This window comes from Dermacentor andersoni, chromosome 1 (assembly GCF_023375885.2).
Source record: "Dermacentor andersoni chromosome 1, qqDerAnde1_hic_scaffold, whole genome shotgun sequence".
Taxonomy (NCBI): Eukaryota; Metazoa; Arthropoda; class Arachnida; order Ixodida; family Ixodidae; genus Dermacentor; species Dermacentor andersoni.
Genome location: NC_092814.1, coordinates 393686575 through 393706047, shown reverse-complemented (window position 1 = coordinate 393706047; position 19473 = coordinate 393686575). Strand labels below are relative to the sequence as shown.

The 19473-nt window shown below is 46.4% G+C and overlaps 1 protein-coding gene across 2 annotated transcripts in view; it reads right to left on the bottom strand.

Annotated features, from left to right (window-relative positions):
* Positions 1–993: 993 nt before the first annotated feature.
* Positions 994–19473, bottom strand: part of NC2beta (negative cofactor 2beta) — a 71415-nt gene continuing 52935 nt past the window's right edge. For both annotated transcript variants that reach the window (XM_050168542.3, XM_055064928.2), the window contains exons 4-5: positions 17695–17858; positions 994–3188 (exon numbers count right to left, since the gene is read on the bottom strand). In XM_050168542.3, the coding sequence (XP_050024499.1) occupies positions 3075–3188; positions 17695–17858 (278 nt within the window). In that variant the 3' untranslated portion in view covers positions 994–3074. The remainder of the gene's footprint in view (positions 3189–17694; positions 17859–19473) is intronic.

Sequence of the window (19473 nt, the reverse complement as noted above, 5' to 3'; positions counted from 1 at the left end):
CTCACATACCGAGATATTTGTAGATCTGCCATGTTTGTTGAGGAAGATAAGTGTGGTACTGCATTGGGCACCCAGTTTTAATGTGTTGCAGATATACGGTGAGACTTTGAAAAAAAAAAAATGTTTTCCTTGCCTGAATCAAGTGAGCAGGTTTACAGGCTGCCCCAATACGGGGAGTTTATATTCAATGAGCAGCACAATCATTCGGCGTAAGAGTCCTCACTTGCGTCAGCCCCTCACCTTCGAGACTTCAAAAGTGCTGTTATGTGTTACATTCGAATGGAAACGGCTATTTGATAATTTTTAATAGTGAATTCTGAAGTCGAATACGATCTGAATAGCAAATACCCTTCAATTATACTATATGTTCCTACTTAATTTCCCTCGCTGGCACGTTCAAGGAGATTGCCAGACAAGCCACGGAGATTACATTGGTAAAGACTTTCCGGTTTCCTCGATTCAGTTTGAGAATATAGGCAATATTTTTCCCCAACACTGTTGAGCATATTAACGTCCAATAACTGCCTTGATTCCTTTTCTCAGAAGGTCGATTGGTTCACCTGAGGCTGGTGCAGCTTTTAAGAGAAACACACTTTTGGTCGGGAGTTTTCACTTTTTCCATTAGTGCATTTAGAATATTTGATCATTTTTCTCTTACAGATAAGTTGTGGATATATATGTCTATGTACCCTTAGATTTACCTAGAAGTGCAATGGTCATCTGCATCTCTTCGTACGACGCAGTTAATAAACCTATTTTATTTCACTATGTTATCTTTGATCATTGTCCCCGATCAATATTCAATTAACTAGAAATGCGCGTAAAATGACAAGATATCAATAAAATTTTACATAGCTTCATGTTACAGATAGGTGGCTTCTGTGGCAAAAAATTACATGTTACTTTGAGAAAACAGTGTTACAAATAGCAGTTCACCTAGATAAAGGTACAATTGGCACCGGTCGACATGAGTCGAGGGCACACCAAAGCAAGTAAAGCAATAAAAAATTTTACTGCACAGACTTTCTGCAAGAAAAACTGGTCGTTCACACAACGAACGCACACTTGCTAGCAGACGATGCACTTGCCGACAGCAAAATTTAAGACATGTTGCATAACCCATGCATCCAATATGTATGTGTAGCAAAAAGGTGTCAATACAAATTAGCAGTTGAAATAAAGCACCATTATAATCAGTGAAATCATATTGAATATGCTGCAAAGCGCGTCTCCACCCCAATCCAGTTTGCTTGCTGTGCCCTCGCACAGTTTTTCCACACACAGAGCCTCAGCGCGCCGCTTCGCCCACTCGACCATAGCCTAGCACTCTAGTTACGAGGGACACTGACACTCAACGTAGGAATGGGTGCCCAAGTACTGCGCCTCGATAAGCATCGCTCAAGGCAGACCACAACAGTGAAAACACTCTGAAATGCAAGCAGGTAACAATCGTGGGAAACACCCGACTGCAGGAAAAGATTCAATGATGAAATGGGTACCCCTATTGTGTGACACGATCAACACACAAGGCGCACCTGCAATTCCCGAAGTAGTCTCGAAAATGGAGGTTTTGCTGCTATGAATGAAGTGCACCCTGTGGCTTCACTCAAACGGTCCAGCTTCAATTACACTAAAATAGTCTTTATTACAAATGTCGTGCAATGTGCACAGCTTGTGGCAAACAGAACATGATCATTTGTGGCACATTGTTTATCACAAACTCTCACTGCCAGTGATCAAGCATAGCAGTAAATGCAAAAATCCAGCAAGCACTCTTCTAAAAGTAGACAGCCGCCATTATACTATATCTGAATCTCAAACAATCTTTAGTGATGAGAGTACAGCAAACCAATGTGAAAAACGCTGCATCCAAAGTCCTTGTGTGACAGTCCAACATACTTCTATCACATATCTTACATAATGCATCCATGTTGCAAAAACCGCGCTTAAATACAAAAAGGGTGTAAAATCGAGAGAGAGAGACAACAGCCCTAATAGAACTCAAAACAGAGGGCCTGCTTCATTTATACAGCAAAAGTGCTTTTAAAAAAAGAAATCAATATGCATCACAATAACAATGCACTCCTATTTAGCCTGTTTTCAAGCACATTCACATGACAGCTTTCATGCAAGCTCACGTGCCCTAAGCACTCCACATAACAAACAAACTGTACTAAATATATTTTTCACCACAGTGCCTCCGTGCTAGGAAATCCGACAGGGTTGTATATGGTAAACTTCCTTACAGAGCACCCAAGGTGACACCAGAGTACACTTATGGTCTCCGGTGATGTTACATTAAAGCACTAGGCAAAGTGTGTTGTACAGTGCATATAAAATGACATCTCTACAAAAAGTTTTCAGGTTGTGCAAAACCTGAAGTTATTCGCTACGCACTAATGCTCTCAATCTAGAATGTTTAATGCAGGCTGTGCAAACAATTCCTTGTCGAAGTATTCTAACCAAAATGCTTTATAAAGGTCCTTCTCAAAAAATACCTTAATTGCATATATTTCCCAGAGTCAAGAAGACCTTTCGCTTGAGCGCCGCTATCTCCCCAGTCAAACAAAAGAGTGCTACCAACACCTGCACATAACAGCAACGTCTATAGTAAAGCCAGTGATCCATGAAGAAAAAAATAAACATAAGTTCTGACAAGGGTACCTGTACTCAAACGGCTTACTCACAGCCTACATCGGCGAGAAGGAATCTCGCTATCAGCAGAGAACCCCTTGCTGGCTATACATATTGTTCTTGGAGCAAAGTACGGAGCACGATGCAAGGCAAGCACCAAATGTTTAATACCAGAGCCAGATACAAAACCAAGAAGACACACGTGCAATCTGCTATTAAACAGTTGGCGCTACCCTCGCTTCATGCTCTGTACTTTGCACCAAAAACAACATGTGCAGTAACACCAACTTGCCTAAAAACAACCTCTTGCCAAGAGCCGTCATGGGTGGCCTTCCTGGGCAGCAAGGGATGCAGGCAGCGGATGCCCTCCTGCCTTGCCCAAGTCAACCACACACCTGCTGGTACATTCTTTTGCCCCCACCCCCCTTCCCACCACCGCATCAGTACTCGTCCTCATCCTGGGCCTGGCGCTGCTGCAGTTGAAGTTGCTGCTGCGCCACCTGCTGCATCTGAGTCCACTCCTGCTGGGCCAGCTCAGCTTGTTGTTGCCGGGCCTGTGCAGCAGGCAAGCACATTTCCACACCACGCAACACTGTCACCAACAGCCAAGTCAATTAACACTGCACAATCTTTTGCTAAAAGGAGCTGCGCCCCTGAAAGTTCCAAAAGCACTTTCCTTCACCTCACTTGCAAGAACAAACATGGTGGCTACTAGGCTTAAATAAGACAATCAAGCAAAAATGACGAACTTCATCCCTCAATAAAAAATTGCAGCCGGATCTCCCTTCCCCGCACCTCCTCCTTCCCATTGGACTAGCGCTGCCACGCGACACTGCACGCTTACTTCTTTTGCATGGAAGTAAAAGTGCTCACTATACTAAAAGGCTCTCCGGCAAAAGGTTGCCATTGGAATCTGAACCTGGCAAGATTTAACGCTAGAAGGTTATCTAGTGAGGCGAGTCTAGCAGTGCTATTGGAGAAATTAGAGGGCAGTAAATGGGATATCACAGGGCTCAGTGAGGTTAGGAGGACAAATGCAGCATATACAGTGCTAAAAAGCGGGCACGTCCTGTGTTACCGGGGCTTAGCAGAGAGACGAGAACTAGGAGTCGGATTCCTGATTAATAAGGATATAGCTGGTAACATACAGGAATTCTAAAACATTAACGAGAGAGTGGCAGGTCTTGTGAAACTTAAGAAGAGGTACAAATTGAAGGTCGTACAGATCTACACCCCTACATCCAGTCATGATGACCAGGAAGTCGAAACCTTCTATGAAGACGTGGAATCAGCGATGGGTAAAGTCAAAACAAAATACACTATACTGATGGGCGACTTCAATGCTAAGGTAGGCAAGAAGCAGACTGGAGACAAGTCAATGAGGGAATACGCCATATGTTACAGGAATAGTAGGGGAGGGTTATTAGTAGAGTGTGCAGAACGGAATAATTTGCACATAATGAATACCTTCTTCCGCAAGCGGGATAACTGAAAGTGGATGTGGAGAAGCCCGAATGGCGAGACTAGAAATGAAATAGACTTCATACTCTGGCGCCAATCCTGGCATCATACAAGATGTGGAAGTGCTCGGTAAGATGCACTGCAGTGACCATAGGATGGTAAAATCTAGAATTAGCCTAGACTTGAGGAGGGAACAGAAGAAACTGTTACATAAGAAGCTGATCAATTAATTAGCGGTAAGAGGGAAAATAGAGGAATTTCGGATCAAGCTACAGAACACGTATTCAGCTTTAACTCAGGAAGAGGACCATAGTGTTGAAGATATGAACGACAATCTTATGGGCATTATTAAGGAGTGTGCAATAGAAGTCGGTCGCAACCCCGTAAGACAGGATACCAGTAAGCTATCGCAGGAAACGAAAGATCTGATCAAGAAACGCCAATGTATAAAGGCCTCTAACCCAACAGCTAGAATAGAACTGGCAGAACTTTCCAAGTTAATCAACAAGCATAAGATAGCTTACATAAGGAAGTATAATATGGATAGAATTGAACATGCTCTCAGGAACGGAGGAAGCCTAAAAGCAGTGAAGAAGGAACTAGCAACAGGCAAGAATCAGATGTATGCGTTAAGAGACAAAGCAGGCAATATCATTACTAATATGAGTGAGATAGTTCAAGTGGCTGAGGAGTTCTATAGAGATTTGTACAGTACCAGTGGCACACACGACGATAATGGATGAGAGAATAGTCTAGAGGAACTTGAAATCCCACAAGTAACGCCGGAAAAGGTAAAGAACGCCTTGGGAGCTACGCAAAGGGGGAAGGCAGCTGGGGAGGATCAGGTAACAGCAGATTTCTTGAAGGATATTGGGCAGATTGTTCTAGAGAAACTGGCCACCCTGTATACGCAATGCCTCATGACCTCGAGCGTACCGGAATCTTGGAAAAACGCTAACATAATCCTAATCCATAAGAAAGGGGACGACAAAGACTTGAAAAATTATAGACCGATCATCTTACTGTTCGTTGCCTACAAACTATTTACTAAGGTAATCTCAAATAGAATCAGGAACACCTTAGACTTCTGTCAACCAAAGGACCAGGCTGGATTCCGTAAAGGCTACTCAACAATAGATCATATTCACGCTATCAATCAGGTGATAGAGAAATGTGCAGAATATAACCAACCGTTATATATAGTTTCATTGATTACGAGAAAGCGTTTGATTCTGTCGGAACCTCAGCAGTCATGGAGGCATTACGGAATCAGGGTGTAGACGAGCCGTATGTAAAAATACTGAAAGATATCTATAGCGGCTCCACAGCCACCGTAGTCCTCCATAAAGAAAGCAACAAAATCCCAATAAAAAAAGGCATCAGGCAGGGAGATACAATCTCTCCGATGCTATTCACAGAGTGTTTACAGGAGGTATTCAGGGACCTGGATTGGGAAGAATTGGGGATAAGAGTTAATGGTGAATACCTTAGTAACTTGCGATTCGCTGATGATATTGCCTTGCTTTGTACTAAGGACCAATTGCAATGCATGCTCACTGACCTGGAGAGGCAAAGCAGAAGAGTGGGTCTAAAAATTAATCTGCAGAAAACTAAAGTAATGATAAACAGTCTCAGAAGAGAACAGCAGTTTACGATAGGTAGCGAGGCACTGGAAGTGGTAAGGGAATACATCTACTTAGGGCAGGTAGGGACCGCGGATCCGGATCACGAGACTGAAATAATCAAAAGAATAAGAATGGGCTGGGGTGCGTTTGGCAGGCATTCTCAGATCATGAACAGCAGGTTGCCATTATCCCTCAAGAGAACAGTGTATACCGTATTTACTCGCATAATAGGCGCACTCGCATAATAGGCGCACCCCCAGTTTGGTCGCGGAAAATTTGATTTTTTTATTTCCGCGCATAATAGGCGCACCCCGAACTTGGCACTGTGGTCAGTACCGCATTTACACTATTGCAAGCCGACGCCCTCCTGCCCCCTCCATCTCGGGTGAAAAAAAGAAACGCTAGCACATTTCACAACCCAAGCTTATCAACGCATTTGCTGGACTACTAGTCTCATCAGTGTTGCTGCCGTCGCAGCTGCTGAGGGCCCACAGCACATGGAACATCGCGAAAACTAGCTCTTCCATTAACTACCGACACCCCCCTCCCCGAACCGCCGCGTAGCCAGCGAGCACGAGGACTTAACGCGTCCGTAAAAAGAAAAAAAGAAAAAAAAAAACGCATCAACGAGCGAAAAATAATTCTTCCATCAACTATCGATAACACCTCCCTCCTCTCCAAACCGCCGCGCGGATATAAGCTTTTCGCTACCTTCGCTTAGGCAGCTCGAAAAGCTGGGCGACTCTCGGAGGCCGGGCGACTCGACACAAGCGACAGTGCCATCGCCATCAATGCTCTACACATGCCGACACAGGCAAAGAAAAGACAAATCGCCGCATCTCGCCATTTTGCAAACGGCGTGCAGTTCGTGTGGTCGCGTGTTCCGCTATGGGCAAGTACGGCAGCTACACGGCTGCATTCAAACTGAAAGCTGTGCAGTATGCACTCGAGCATGGGAACCGTGCTGCAAGCAGGCATTTCAGTGTCGGAGAGACAAGCATTCGCTACTGGCGAGGTCAGCAAGAAAAACTTCAGGCCACAAAGAAGTCGCGACGGGCCTTCCGCGGTGCAAAGTCGGGGAAGTATCCGCAAGTGGAAGATCAACTAGTTCAACACATACGGGGCCTTCGACAGGACGGTTGTGCAGTGTCTCTCGACATAGTGCAGACGGAGGCACGCAGAATTGCCCGAGCGCAGGGCATCGAAGCGAAAGACTTCAAAGCAAGCTCCGGATGGACAACGCGCTTCATGCGACGCCACGGACTTACCTTGAGGAGGCGCACAACGTTGTGCCAGCGCTTGCCCTCAGCATACGAGGACAAGGTACTCGATTTCCACCGTTTCGTCATACGGCTCCGGCAGGAAAAAAACTTCATTTTGTCACAAATAGGTAATGCAGATCAGACTCCTCTCTGTTTCGACATGCCAAGAAATACAACAGTAGAGGAAAAAGGTGCACGGAGTGTGCTTATTCGAACATCTGGCGCTGAAAAACAAAGGTGTACTGTCATGTTGGCAGTGACTGCGGATGGACGCAAACTGCCGCCTTATGTTATTTTTAAGAGAAAGACGCTCCCAAAGGGAAATTTCCCTCGAGACATACACGTGAGGGTCCAAGAGAAAGGTTGGATGTCCGCGGAATTGATGGTGGACTGGGTCAAGACCGTCTGGGGCCGGCGGCCGGGCGGCCTGTTGTATCCGGCCATGCTCGTTTTAGACAGTTTTCGCGGGCACCTTGTAGAACGTGTCCGAGAGAAGTTGTCAGAGGTGCGTACGGATATTGCCGTGATTCCGGGAGGCCTCACTTCCGTGCTGCAACCTTTGGACGTTTCCCTAAATAAGCCTTTTAAGGACAACGTTCGAAGGCTTTACACCAATTGGATGGCTGGAGGACAGCGTCAACTAACCCCCGGTGGCAAAATTAAGAGGCCGCCTATGGAAATGCTGTGCGAATGGATCGTGGAAGCTTGGCGGGAGATCTCGGATGACGTCGTCAGGAAAAGTTTCAAGAAGACTGGGATCTCCAATGCACTGGATGCAAGCGAAGACGACATGCTGTGGAGCTCAGACAAGGAAGACGAGTCTCCACCCGGCGGTGATGAGGATGTTCTCTCGGACTCGGACTCTGAATAGTCTTAATAAATTTTACGTGTGTGTTCAGTCAACGTCTCTCGCCTGTTCATTAAAAGGTAAGTAGGTAGCTTTTATTTTCCCTTTTATGCTGGATTTATTGGTGAATTATGTGAGAGTAGCCATATTCCTGACATATGTTAAAATTTAAAGCGCGGGAATGCGAGTTGAAAAAATTTCGTAAATTTTACCCCGCGTAATAGGCGCACCCCGAACTTCGCGCCGGATTTTCTGAAAAAATAGTGCGCCTATTATGCGAGTAAATACGGTAACAGCTGTGCCTTACCAGTACTCACGTACGGGGCAGAAACCTGGAGGCTTACGGAAAGGGTTCTACTTAAATTGAGGACGACGCAACGAGCTATGGAAAGAAGAATGATGGATGTAACGTTAAGGGATAGGAAAAGAGCAGATTGGGTGAGGGAACAAACGCGAGTTAATGACGTCTTAGTTGAAATCAAGAAAAATGGGCATGGGCAGGACATGTAATGATGAGGGAAGATAACCGATGGTCATTAAGGGTTACGAACTGGATTCCAAGGGACGAGAAGCTTAGCAGGGGACGGCAGAAAGAGAGGTGGGCAGATGAGATTAAGAAGTTTGCAGGGACAACATGGCCACAATGAGTACACGACCGGGGTAGTTTGAGAAGTATGGGAGAGGCCTTTGCTTTACAGTGGGCGTAACCAGGCTGATGATGATGAACTCTTTCAGATGCCGTTTTCTCCCGTTGATTGAAAACCTGCTTTCACCATATTTCTTGCATCTTCAGAATCATAGAAAGTGTACAGCTGTAGAAAATATTAAGAATTGTCAATTGTTTACAGAATGTCGACTCCATGCGAAAGCTCACTACAGGAACATCAAATATGACAACATAAACTGTCATGTTTTCAAAAGCTTGAAAAGCACTTATCCAGCCACTTGAAAATTATGCCTGGTGCATGACGTAGTGAAAACACTGCAAGAAGTGAAACCGCTACATGTAACGCACTGACACAAAGTAAAAAGACCAAACCGCCTACCTTGCCAGCCATTTCGCTAAAACATTCTGCACATTATTCAAAATTGCAGCACAATTCCAATGGCGGTCTTTCAAGATGTATGCAACACATTTTAGATATTACTTTTATCAGTGCTTTTGTTGTTGATGCACTATCTTGCTGTACACAATTGTGTACACAGCGTCTGAAAGGGTTAATCAATGTTATGTCCTAACACCACCTGGTGGTAGAAAAAAATAATTTCAAACTTGTGGGCACGGTTCTGCATATCACACAGCTGAACGGCAAAAAGGAGGCCACGAGGGCACGGCAAAATTTCATTGCTGATAACTACTTCTTACAAGAAGATGCCTTTTAGGTACAAGACACCATTTATGCGGCAAACCTCTAATGGGGCCTGGAAAGTGAATCGATGCAAATAGGCTGGATTTACTTATATCTAGGCTGGCCTCCATTCTAAGTTGACTGCCTAAATTTGGAAGGTCAGCAAAAATAAAAATCAACTTTCCTCGAACATAAGCTGAAAAAAAAAAAAAAAAAGATTCGGCTAAGAAAAAAGCATGCACTTTATTACTTTTCGATGCTCATCACAAGCCCATGGCAATTGTCTTGGTCATCACTGGTCTCCTTGTCCTCGATTTGTGCCCATACGGCACTTGCGTCTATCCTGCTAAAGATTTTGCATTTTTGAATGCTCAATGTCAAATACAGTAGACTCCCAGTAATATGACTCTACTTAACATATACAGTAGAACCCCGCTGTTACGTTCCTCACTGCTGCGTTTTCCCGGCTGCTACGTCGTTTTCATCCGGTCCCGGCATAGCTTCCATAGGATCCAATGTATAAGGAACCCCGCTGTTACGTTGTAGCTGTGAAAACGTTCCCGCATGATACGTCGCAACTTAGCACCCCGAACCCGCCTGGGCTAAAGTAGACAACGCGCTCCAACCGCCATTTTGGCTTTTGACGAGTTTTGGCTGGGCTTGGCCGGGCTTGGCTATGGAACTGGCTGCAAGAAGCCGCACGCCAGTTCGAGAGGCCGCATGAGGCCGCCACTAAGTGGCCATTCGTGAAAAATGATCTTACTATCATCACTGTGATTACGGTCACCGCTTGGTTGTTGGACGGGTCAACTCACGGGGGAAGGAAACTCGGGAGAGGCCCTGACGTCACTCTTTGTGAAGCTAAAGTGAAACCGGAAGTTGGCGTTGCTCCGCCTATCGGGCCTGCTCTCCTCTCTTGTTTACGTTTCTCCCACGCCGCGCTGCGCGCAACCGGGCTGCTCGGACGCGCGCGCTCCGCAGCAATACTAAACAATCGTTAGCACGTTAGCATGATTACGCCAAAGAGGGCAAAATTTCCCGCGTATATTCGTTCGTCCGTTGCCATTGCCGTGGTGCGGTGACGACAAGGAGCACGAGCCGCATGATGCCGGGGAGTTGCCAAATCCTAGCTTTGGAGAAGCCGTCGCGGCTCTGGACCTCCTCCGCAGGTACGTCGCACCTCACAGCGACGCTGACAGCAATGCGGCCTTCCAGGGTATTGAGAAACGTGTAGCGATTTATAGCGAGCAAAAGAAACGGCAAGCCACCATTCTGGACTTTTTTAAGTCCTAAGCGCACTCTGTGGAAATAAATTGTCTATAGTTGAAGCTGCACTTTTTTCATTCATTTTCGGAGCTTTCCTCACTGTTGCGTTTTCCCGGCTGTTACGTTTTTTTCGCCCGGTCCGGTGAAAAACGTATGAACGGGGTTCCACTGTATCTTTGGTTAATAAAATATGAGAAAAGGTTCTGCATGGCTCCCATACATTTCAAATGGTGAAGACTAATTATTTCTATCTGAAATTGGTGCTCACCAACACGGAACTCGACTGATCAGCACGCATGCACCTGACCAACAGTGACAACTCAATCGTGGCTGCAGTGGCCGCAGCATCTGCCTTGGCAGTGCAAGGGCACAGCGTATGTGTCAAACAGGGCAACCTATGGGATAACGCAGCTGCAGCCCCTGGCCCCCGAGTGCCAGGAGGCCCCATGAAAAATGTTTCCTTCATGGACCCCTCAACAATTTAAAGGGCCCAGGGCCTCGTTGAAAGTTTGGGTTGTACAGTAGAAGTTGTAAAGGGTCATCCAGGGAGCATTCTAACACGACAATAGTTAAACAGGGTTTAGTAGTAGCCAAAATAGGAGCACAAAGTGTGTGGCACAAACAGGCGACTCAATTCCTTTGCTTGATCAGTGCCTCCTTCCGTATGAGAGACGAGGGTTCCTGTCCTAGTACATGCGCTTTCTGGCATTGGCCTAGATCCTATATGCAGATAAAGCGTCCATGTTAACTAAAATGCTTGTTGCTTTACAACTCATGGTCCTCATTTTCCTGGCTGCTGGACATGGAGCAGTTTGTACATTTAAGATTAGCTTCATGGTTAAACAAAAGCGACATACTCGTTAGACAATAAGCATGATACAAAAGCCTAACTGAAGAAATAAAACATTTTCTCGAAGCAGAAATGCACTAAATTTGAACTCTGCGGTGTTACGTGCCAAAACCATGATCTGATAGTGCGGGGCTCCCGATTAGTTTTAACCACCAGGGGATCTTTAACGTGCCCACAATACATGGGACACAGGTGTTTTTGCATTTCGTCCCCCTCACAATGCGGCCACCAAAGCTGGGATTTCATCCAGCGACCTCGTTCTTAGCAGCGTAACATCACAGCCGCTAAGCCACTGTGGTGAGTGAAGCAGAAACCTTGCAAACGTTATATCAACATTCAAGATACCCTTGTATGTCTGCTCCCAGAAATAACTTTTATCTGAGAATAAACTCGAAACCAGTAACATTTTAAACACTTGGCATACCTGTCAACCTGGCGAGATAAAGAAAATCGGGAGACTTTATTCGCACCAACGGGGGAGGGGGGGGGTTACATTCACTGTTTCAACTTCAGGTGAAACCGGAGGTTGGGGGGGGGGGGGGGGGGGGGGTTTCATTCAAACTTTAAATGTTTGCAAGTACCAGCCTGAATTTGTCTGCTTCTACCCATACTGCGTCTAGGTTGTCCTGTTTCTTCTTGACCAATTTTACTCTTTCTCTAATCAAATTGAGGTGTATCCTAGCCCTCACTAATGTGTGAGGGCTAAGATGAATCAGTACCGTACTCTTGTGTATATAACCCGCCCAGAGAATTTTAAAAAAAAGTACAGTAAATGTGGGGTGCACGTTATATGCAAATTTTGCCTTGATGTATGACTACATGGCTGCGTAAATTTCACCTCATAATGTGGTTTTACAGTAGTGCGGCAGGCGCTACCGTGCAAGTTTGGCAACGAATAGGTCCAAGACCACATGCAGCTGACAAAAAACTACATTGGAAGACTGTCTTGGCAACACCTTTCTAAGCAAAATGGTGCATTGAAAAGCAGTTTCTTCCCTAACTACACTTAAACCTTGTTATAACAAAACGGGATATAACAAAATAATGGGTATAACGTAGTACATCTAACCCGAACTTTTTCCCCAATAACACAGGTCCAAAAATTGCGTGCGCGTTAGAATTGAGTATGACCCTAAATCTGCGTTACCATATCGCCATCGGCATTTCAAAATGGCCACCTCGTACGCGCTTCGGGCCTAGCTGCCGTAGCTTCCTCAGTGTCTGTAGTATCCATGCTTAGGTTAGTCCACCGCCCGTCTTCCCGTTTTCTGTGTTTGCTCTATCAGCATGGAAGTGCTGACTGCGAAGACACGCCAAGTGTTCATCCCAATGCCACAATTAAAAGGAAAGTGATCATGTGCGCGGAGACGGGCGGAAATCGGGTCGCATCAGAGACGCTCAGATTTCCCGAAACTTGCGTGCGGGACTGGTGCAAACAGGTGAGGCGGTCTACTCTGGCGGCTGCTGCGTAGGCACGGCTGGGCAGTCCCTATATTGAAAGCGATCTGCGATATGGAGACAGTCTACGCAACTAAGTGCACCGCGCTGTGTTCTCGTCGCTTAGTTCACATTTAAGAGAGAGGCCGCACAAAGGTCAATTCGCTTGCTTCTGCACCTCCTCACTCCAGCATTCTCACAAAAAGTTTCCGCAGTCATTGAACGAGACGTGTTTGTGTTTGCTTCTGTGCGGGCGAAACGATGCTTGTTAATTTAGTTAGGAAGCAAATGTTTAAAAGTTAATACAGCCGATAAAACTACTATCCTTACTTTTCGTATAGCTGCCTACTAATTTGCTACTGCAATCGATGCTTCGCCTTTCGGGCGAAACTGTGACTTTTATTACCGTATTTACATGATTGTAAGTCGACCACTTTGTTAAAATTTGAAAATCTGAAGTGGGGGGTCGACTTACAATCGAAACTAAAACATGGCACCGCCAAAAAAGCGAGACCAACCGGAGCTACAACATAGTTACAATTTTGTTTGCTCTATGGCCCTACCCGTAGCTTTTCGCTATCCCGCGTGTTTGTTCGCTTTTCGGAAGGGTTTTTCAACATTTTTTAGAGTTTTACAGTGCACACAACACTCATGAGGGGGGTGTCGATAGTAGATGGAAGCGCCGCTGTTCCATTCGCGGCGGCACCCTCAGAACGGCGGCGCTTGTGGGGAGCATCGGTTGTTCATAGAAGAGCAGACACCGCTCGCGGTTTTCTCTTCGCCTGTTGCGCTTAGCTTTCTCTATAGTTTGATGAAATGCATTGATTTGACGCGTTCCACTTGACTGCCGGGTACGTGCTACTTCTATGCTTCCTCAGTCGTCACGAGTGCTCCAGGCCCACTAACCATTCGGCACTCGTTCACACCAGCATTCAAGAGGGCTGCCATCCTTTACGCCGAAGAAATAAATCAGTGGGCCGCAAGTTCGATGTTTCTGAACGTGTGGTGCGAGAGTGGCGACTGCAGCGAAACGAAATTTTCACGTGTGACGGCAAGTGAGGAATTTCCCATGTGCCAATGTCTGGACGCTTTCCAAAGCTGTAGGCTAAGCTTATGGCGTATGTCGCTGAAATGCGCGATCGGTCCCTGCCAGTGAAGTGCAACATGGTCATGAAACAAGCCCGGATCTTCGCCTTTTAAGGACCTGCTCCGCCGTGAGTACGAGTGACTGGCAGCAGAAGACTGCGAAATTACGCCAACCAGACCTGTCAAGAGCCTCCCGGATGGCTGCGTGTGGTTGGGTGCATTTGGCGAGGGCTGCTGTTCCAGAAGATGTCGTGGTGCGGTCGTTTGCCAAATGTGAAATTTCACGGGACGATGACGATGGCAGCACTAGTGCAGAGTAGTCCAGCGACGATGTCAGCTACTAATAAATTTTCGTTATCGAATGCGCCCTCGGGTATGCTCTCTTTTTTTTTTCCAGTCACTCGATATGGGGGGGTCGACTTACATTCGTGTAAATACGGTAATTGCAACTTCGCTGCATTGGGAGTAAATCTTTGTTTTTTCAAATGAGAGAAAGTTGTAGTTCTGTATGAAATGATGAGGTGTGTGGTGCTGTAAAGGACATTCCTTTTTTTTTTTTAGGTCATGGCAAACGCGTTGCATGTTACAATCGAGGGCGGTATCTTTTCCTTTTTTTTATGTAACGGAAAAAGGTGTGTGTTACAATCAAGGGCGCATTAGAATCAAGTAAATACGGTAAATGAAATCTTCCTTCTATCCATGTATCTAAACCTTGTTATAACAAAGTGAAATTGTCCTGCCAATGAATATAACGAACTAGATTCTTCTCCTAAACCAAAAAAATACCCAGTCGTTGCGCGCAGAGTATATCGCTTTCCGCCAAGTTTGGCATGCGCTCACTGCAGCAGTTCAAAACTCCCACCTCACCACGTTGAATACGTCTTCGAGCAGCACTGGTATTCCTCACCGCCACATTTAGCTGCACACCTGCACACAGGCAGCAGTTCACTATTGCACATCTCCACCGACCTCTCACCCTTGTATGTGTCTGGCTGTGCGAGCCGTGCCACATTGCGCACCTACGCACAGCAGCGCGTAACGTCAGTGCATTTACTTCTGCACGGTGCGCCGTGCAGGCAGGCGCAGCTGGGCGTGGACGCCGAGATCTTCCTGGTGCAATCTCGAGGGTCACGTACAAACCTGTACGAGTTGCACCATGCTGCGCAGCTAGCACAGTGGTGCAAAAGTTTAGTGCATTCACTTCTCTCTTTCGCTATGGTGCGTCACACAGGCATCCACAACTGGGCCTGGCCTCAGATCTCCCTAGTGCAATCTTGGGGGTCATGCCCAGGCCATGCATTCACTTCACCCTCTCCCTGCACTGGGCCACGCGGGCTCACAGCTGCGTGTGGTCTCCAAGATCACAATGGCATCTGTGCAATCTCGGAAGCCACGAGCCGACCGAGACAAGCCAGCGTGGCGAAGTTGGCTTGCCTCCTCGATCACACAGCGAGGCGTTGCATTGCTTGCCACGTGCTGCTCGACTGTGACGAGCTTAACGGAAAGTGGACACAAAATTTCATCAGAATGGAGTAGAAGGCAGCTATCTAAAGGCTGTTGCATCAGCTGCTAAGTCGAGTGTTGCGAAAGAGACATGCCGAAGATTTTTTTGTTGTTTTATTCAAAGTTCAATGCATGCCTGGCCATGTAGTGGTTCCGCCGCCCACAAGGCCTTCTGCTTATTTTCATGTTTACAGTTGTGCAATGTATTGGGCATATATTGCAGCAAATGGCAATAATGGACATAACAAAGTAACGTATATAACAAACAGGGTGTCTACCAAGTTGACATTTCTAACTTCCCCGAGTTTTCCAGGTTTTCCCCGAGCACCTTAGCAAAATTCCCTGATGAGCCCGAACTTTGTTTTATGTCAAGACAGGCTGACACCATGTTGCCCGATGCTGTCACTCTCTAGTAAGCAGGTTGAAACAAAAGAGTGACTTCATCCAGTTTGAATAGTAAGGAGTAATATCTATTTTATTTAAAAAGAAAACAGAAGGAAGGTGTTAGTAAAATGTACAGCAAAGAAAATGGTAAAACCCATTCCAAATTGAGTCGAACATCTTCAAATACGAATGAAAAGGAGATGCATAGATAAGTAATTATTTCTGAATATGAGCTATTTCTATCAACTGATAGCAAGCTCATCGGTATGAGGCCTGAACTTTGTCACAACTAAGATTCTCTCTCAGCAGCTGGGAAGTCAACCTCAACTGTCCTGACATACTCTCATCCTGTACACAACATCTCAATGTTGGGTTTCACTGCTTCAAAGAGTTTATTTTGGTTTGGATGAGGGACACCTGCATCTCAGCGTCAGACAACACTGTTTCTTGAGCTCAAGCTCCTTCAAAGAGGCGGCGGCACGCTTCCTTTCCCGGCAATTCCTCAGTGCGTCGATCCTTTCTGTTCTCATCCTCCTTCTGCCACGCGTTCACCCCATGGATCATTTGAAGCATCCTCTTCGTCAGTTGTACAGACAACATCTCATTTTTCGGACTCCCTAGGGGCCGCAAAAACATCCGAAAAATTTGGCAGTCCGCAAAAATGAATGCATGTCTTTAACTACCCTTAAGGGCTAAAATTGCCACAGGCACGTCCGAAAAAGCTCTTAAGGCCTGCCAGTACACCTATTAGGCATATCGGTGCTCGTACTGTGACAGGGGACGGGGGTGCACGCGTGTATAATTAAGGAATACATACTGTGTCCCGTGACAATTGCCCCTTCCCACGCATGTTATGCTTCACCACGTGACACTGCTGTACTGAGGCGAAGCTAACTTGCGGAGACTGGCATTACGCAACGCGCTGTGCTCTGCGAGCTTCGAAGCCAATCACGAGGATTACAAAGGCGGAGTCAGTGCCATTGCTGACAGCGGCAAATTCTTTCAATGAAAAACACGGCACCGCACGGCAAGAAGCTTAATAGCGAACGTAGAAGCAGCTAGGCGTAACGTTGCCGTGGTGGTGGCTACGGCTGCCAGCGGATCTGCGTGCGAGAGTGCCGGTTCGAGGCGACGTGATAATCAAAATGGCGGCCGTGGTGGCTTTGATTAATGCCATTTGAGACCTACAGTCAGGCCAATATACAGTGACTATATGGAGTACGTGGTGGTGCCGCAAAGCCGTGCAAATTATTGGGCATGTCGGAAAATCTGTCGTTTACTACCCTGGCAATACCTCGTGCTGATGACACAGCGTCAATGACGATTCGTTGCGATTCCTCTGTTACTGGAGCCAGCATTAACACTACTTCCGTTCCCTTTCAATAAAGTTACAGCTAATTTTCCCTGATGGAAGCACAAATTCCCTGAGTTTTCCCTGAGTATTTCCAGACTATTCAAATTCCCTGAGAATTCCCGGTTTTCCCAGTTGGTGGACACCCTGACAAAATAATTTTGGCTTCGTTATAACTTCGTTATAATGAGGTTCGACCGTATTTACAACTGAAAATGGTGCTGTACTTTCAGAAGTACAATGGGTGTTAACGGCTTAACACAAAGCCTCTCTATCGGTCACTGAACGACCACTTCTCGATATAGGCACACCGCACCTGAAGAAATCTCAGTTGATATGCACTGCTGGAATGAAAAAAGAATAATTATTACGGAGTTACAGCAACGAAATTTCCCAGTTGGTGGTCCCCTTATGCTTAGACCTCATCACTTTCAGTAAATTCTGGAAATGCTAAGAACCAGCAATTGAGACAAATATGTGCTGCATACACAAGTTGACATTTTCTCTGTTAAATCATGCAAAATGCAAGTTTTGCTGGGTAACAAATTGAACCCCAATAATGTCAGCGCCAGGCTCAAACAGTTGCTGCTGATGTATCAGGGCGAGGACATTCAAGGTGAGGGCCAACATTGCGCTGACCTGTGCAAAGAGCTCCTGCTGCTGCCGGAGCAGCTCTTCCTCAGGGATGCCCAGGTTCTCGAGGCGCGTGCTCTGGCGGCGCCGCTTGGCTGCCACTGCTTTGCAGTCCTTGAGCACTGCCTCAGCATCTTGCCGGTATGCACCAAAGCCCAGGCTGTCCAGGGCTGAAACAGTATGCGGCGAGCTGGTGAAGAAACTAGTGAAGAACGAACACATACTTGCAAACGAATATCATCAAATAATGAACAATTGAATACTTCAATTTGCATACATTTGATTTTTCACGTATTCGATGAAGAGACTTGCACAATGCTGCAGGTTGCATGCACCGCGGAGCCCCTTGTTGTGCGAGCGAGCGCCTCACTTTGTTGTTTTTGGCACAAAAGGGCCACCCTGCCCTTGCTGACGCGGAATTCGGCTCTGCAAGAGCTTGTGCCTTATACGCTCACCGACGTCAGCCCAAAGTGGGGATCGCACACGGAGCGCCCTCACGCCGCAGAACGACACCGCCTCGGCCACCTCTGCCAGTTAAAGGTTCGTCAAGTGTGACAGGACCAATGATGATGATGACTAATTAAACCTTTTGTGGCACGAGGGTCAAGTAAAGCGAAAATAAGTACTGGACCAGTGTGAACAAGTTGGCAGTGACGTGACATAGCTGTAACAAGGCCTAACAACAATTGCAGTAAAGTGCATAAAATTATCTGTAATAAAATTATGGCAATGACTAATGAGGTTTACTAGGAACATTGAGAGATACACTGCAAAAGGCTGACAAAATATATTAAAATTTGTCAGTGACAAAAGTTTGCAAAAAGCACTACGGCCTTAACAGAGTCCTTGAATGCAAGAATCTGAAGGCATGTGCTATACAAAATGATACTATCACAGCAGCACCCTCTGATGAGAGAGGTGCTGTGAATTTCATGGGCTTATAACATGTAGGACAACATCCCTTAAGAAAGCTAAACTGCTTTTGTGTCAAAAAACAGTTCTGCACTGAGAAACCTCGCTGGAGACATATGCACTGCCAGTATGCTGAAGGAAAGTGCTTCTGCTTTCCAACACTCCAGCAGAATGTGAAGCAGCGTCCCACCACGTCGACCAAAGATTGGGGGTTTGTCACTAGCTGTACCAGGAGGGGGCCAGGCACCAACGAGGTCTGGCAACACTGCCGCACTTACCCTCAGAGTCAAAGACATTACAGAGGGGAGTGGTCAAAGATAGAAGAGGCCGCGCCTAATTATACAATAATAGCTTAATACAACAGCTTAAAGCTTTACAATATACAGTCGCCGACTGTTTATTCGGACGTCACGAGGACTGCGGAAATGTCCGAATAAACAGGGGTCTGAAAAAGCAGTTTAAGAAAAAAAAAAAAAGGAAATCCGTTATTTCCACGCACTTATTCGGGCTCGGCAGTACGCTTGAAGAAATCGTGAATGCGCCGTTGCATGCTGTTCCGTTTAGGCGCAATCAGATAAGCCTGAATCTCTGAGAGGGTGTACGGCCACTATAGGCGGCTGAAAGCAGTCGCTGCTTGTACACGCTCTGCATGCGACGGCAGCGTAGCACATGGTGAGTCATCTTCCGACTCGGAGTCATCGTCCGGCGGAGCAGCAGAAACCTGACGAATGACCTCGCCGTCGTCGAGTTCTGCGCATGTCAGTACAGCAGTATCAGCACCTGTGAAACTGCCAAATGAGACGGTGTCCGGAATCGCAATGCAACCACTGCGCAGGTCTCGGCAGAACATTTTCGGCGTCAGTAGGGAGCACA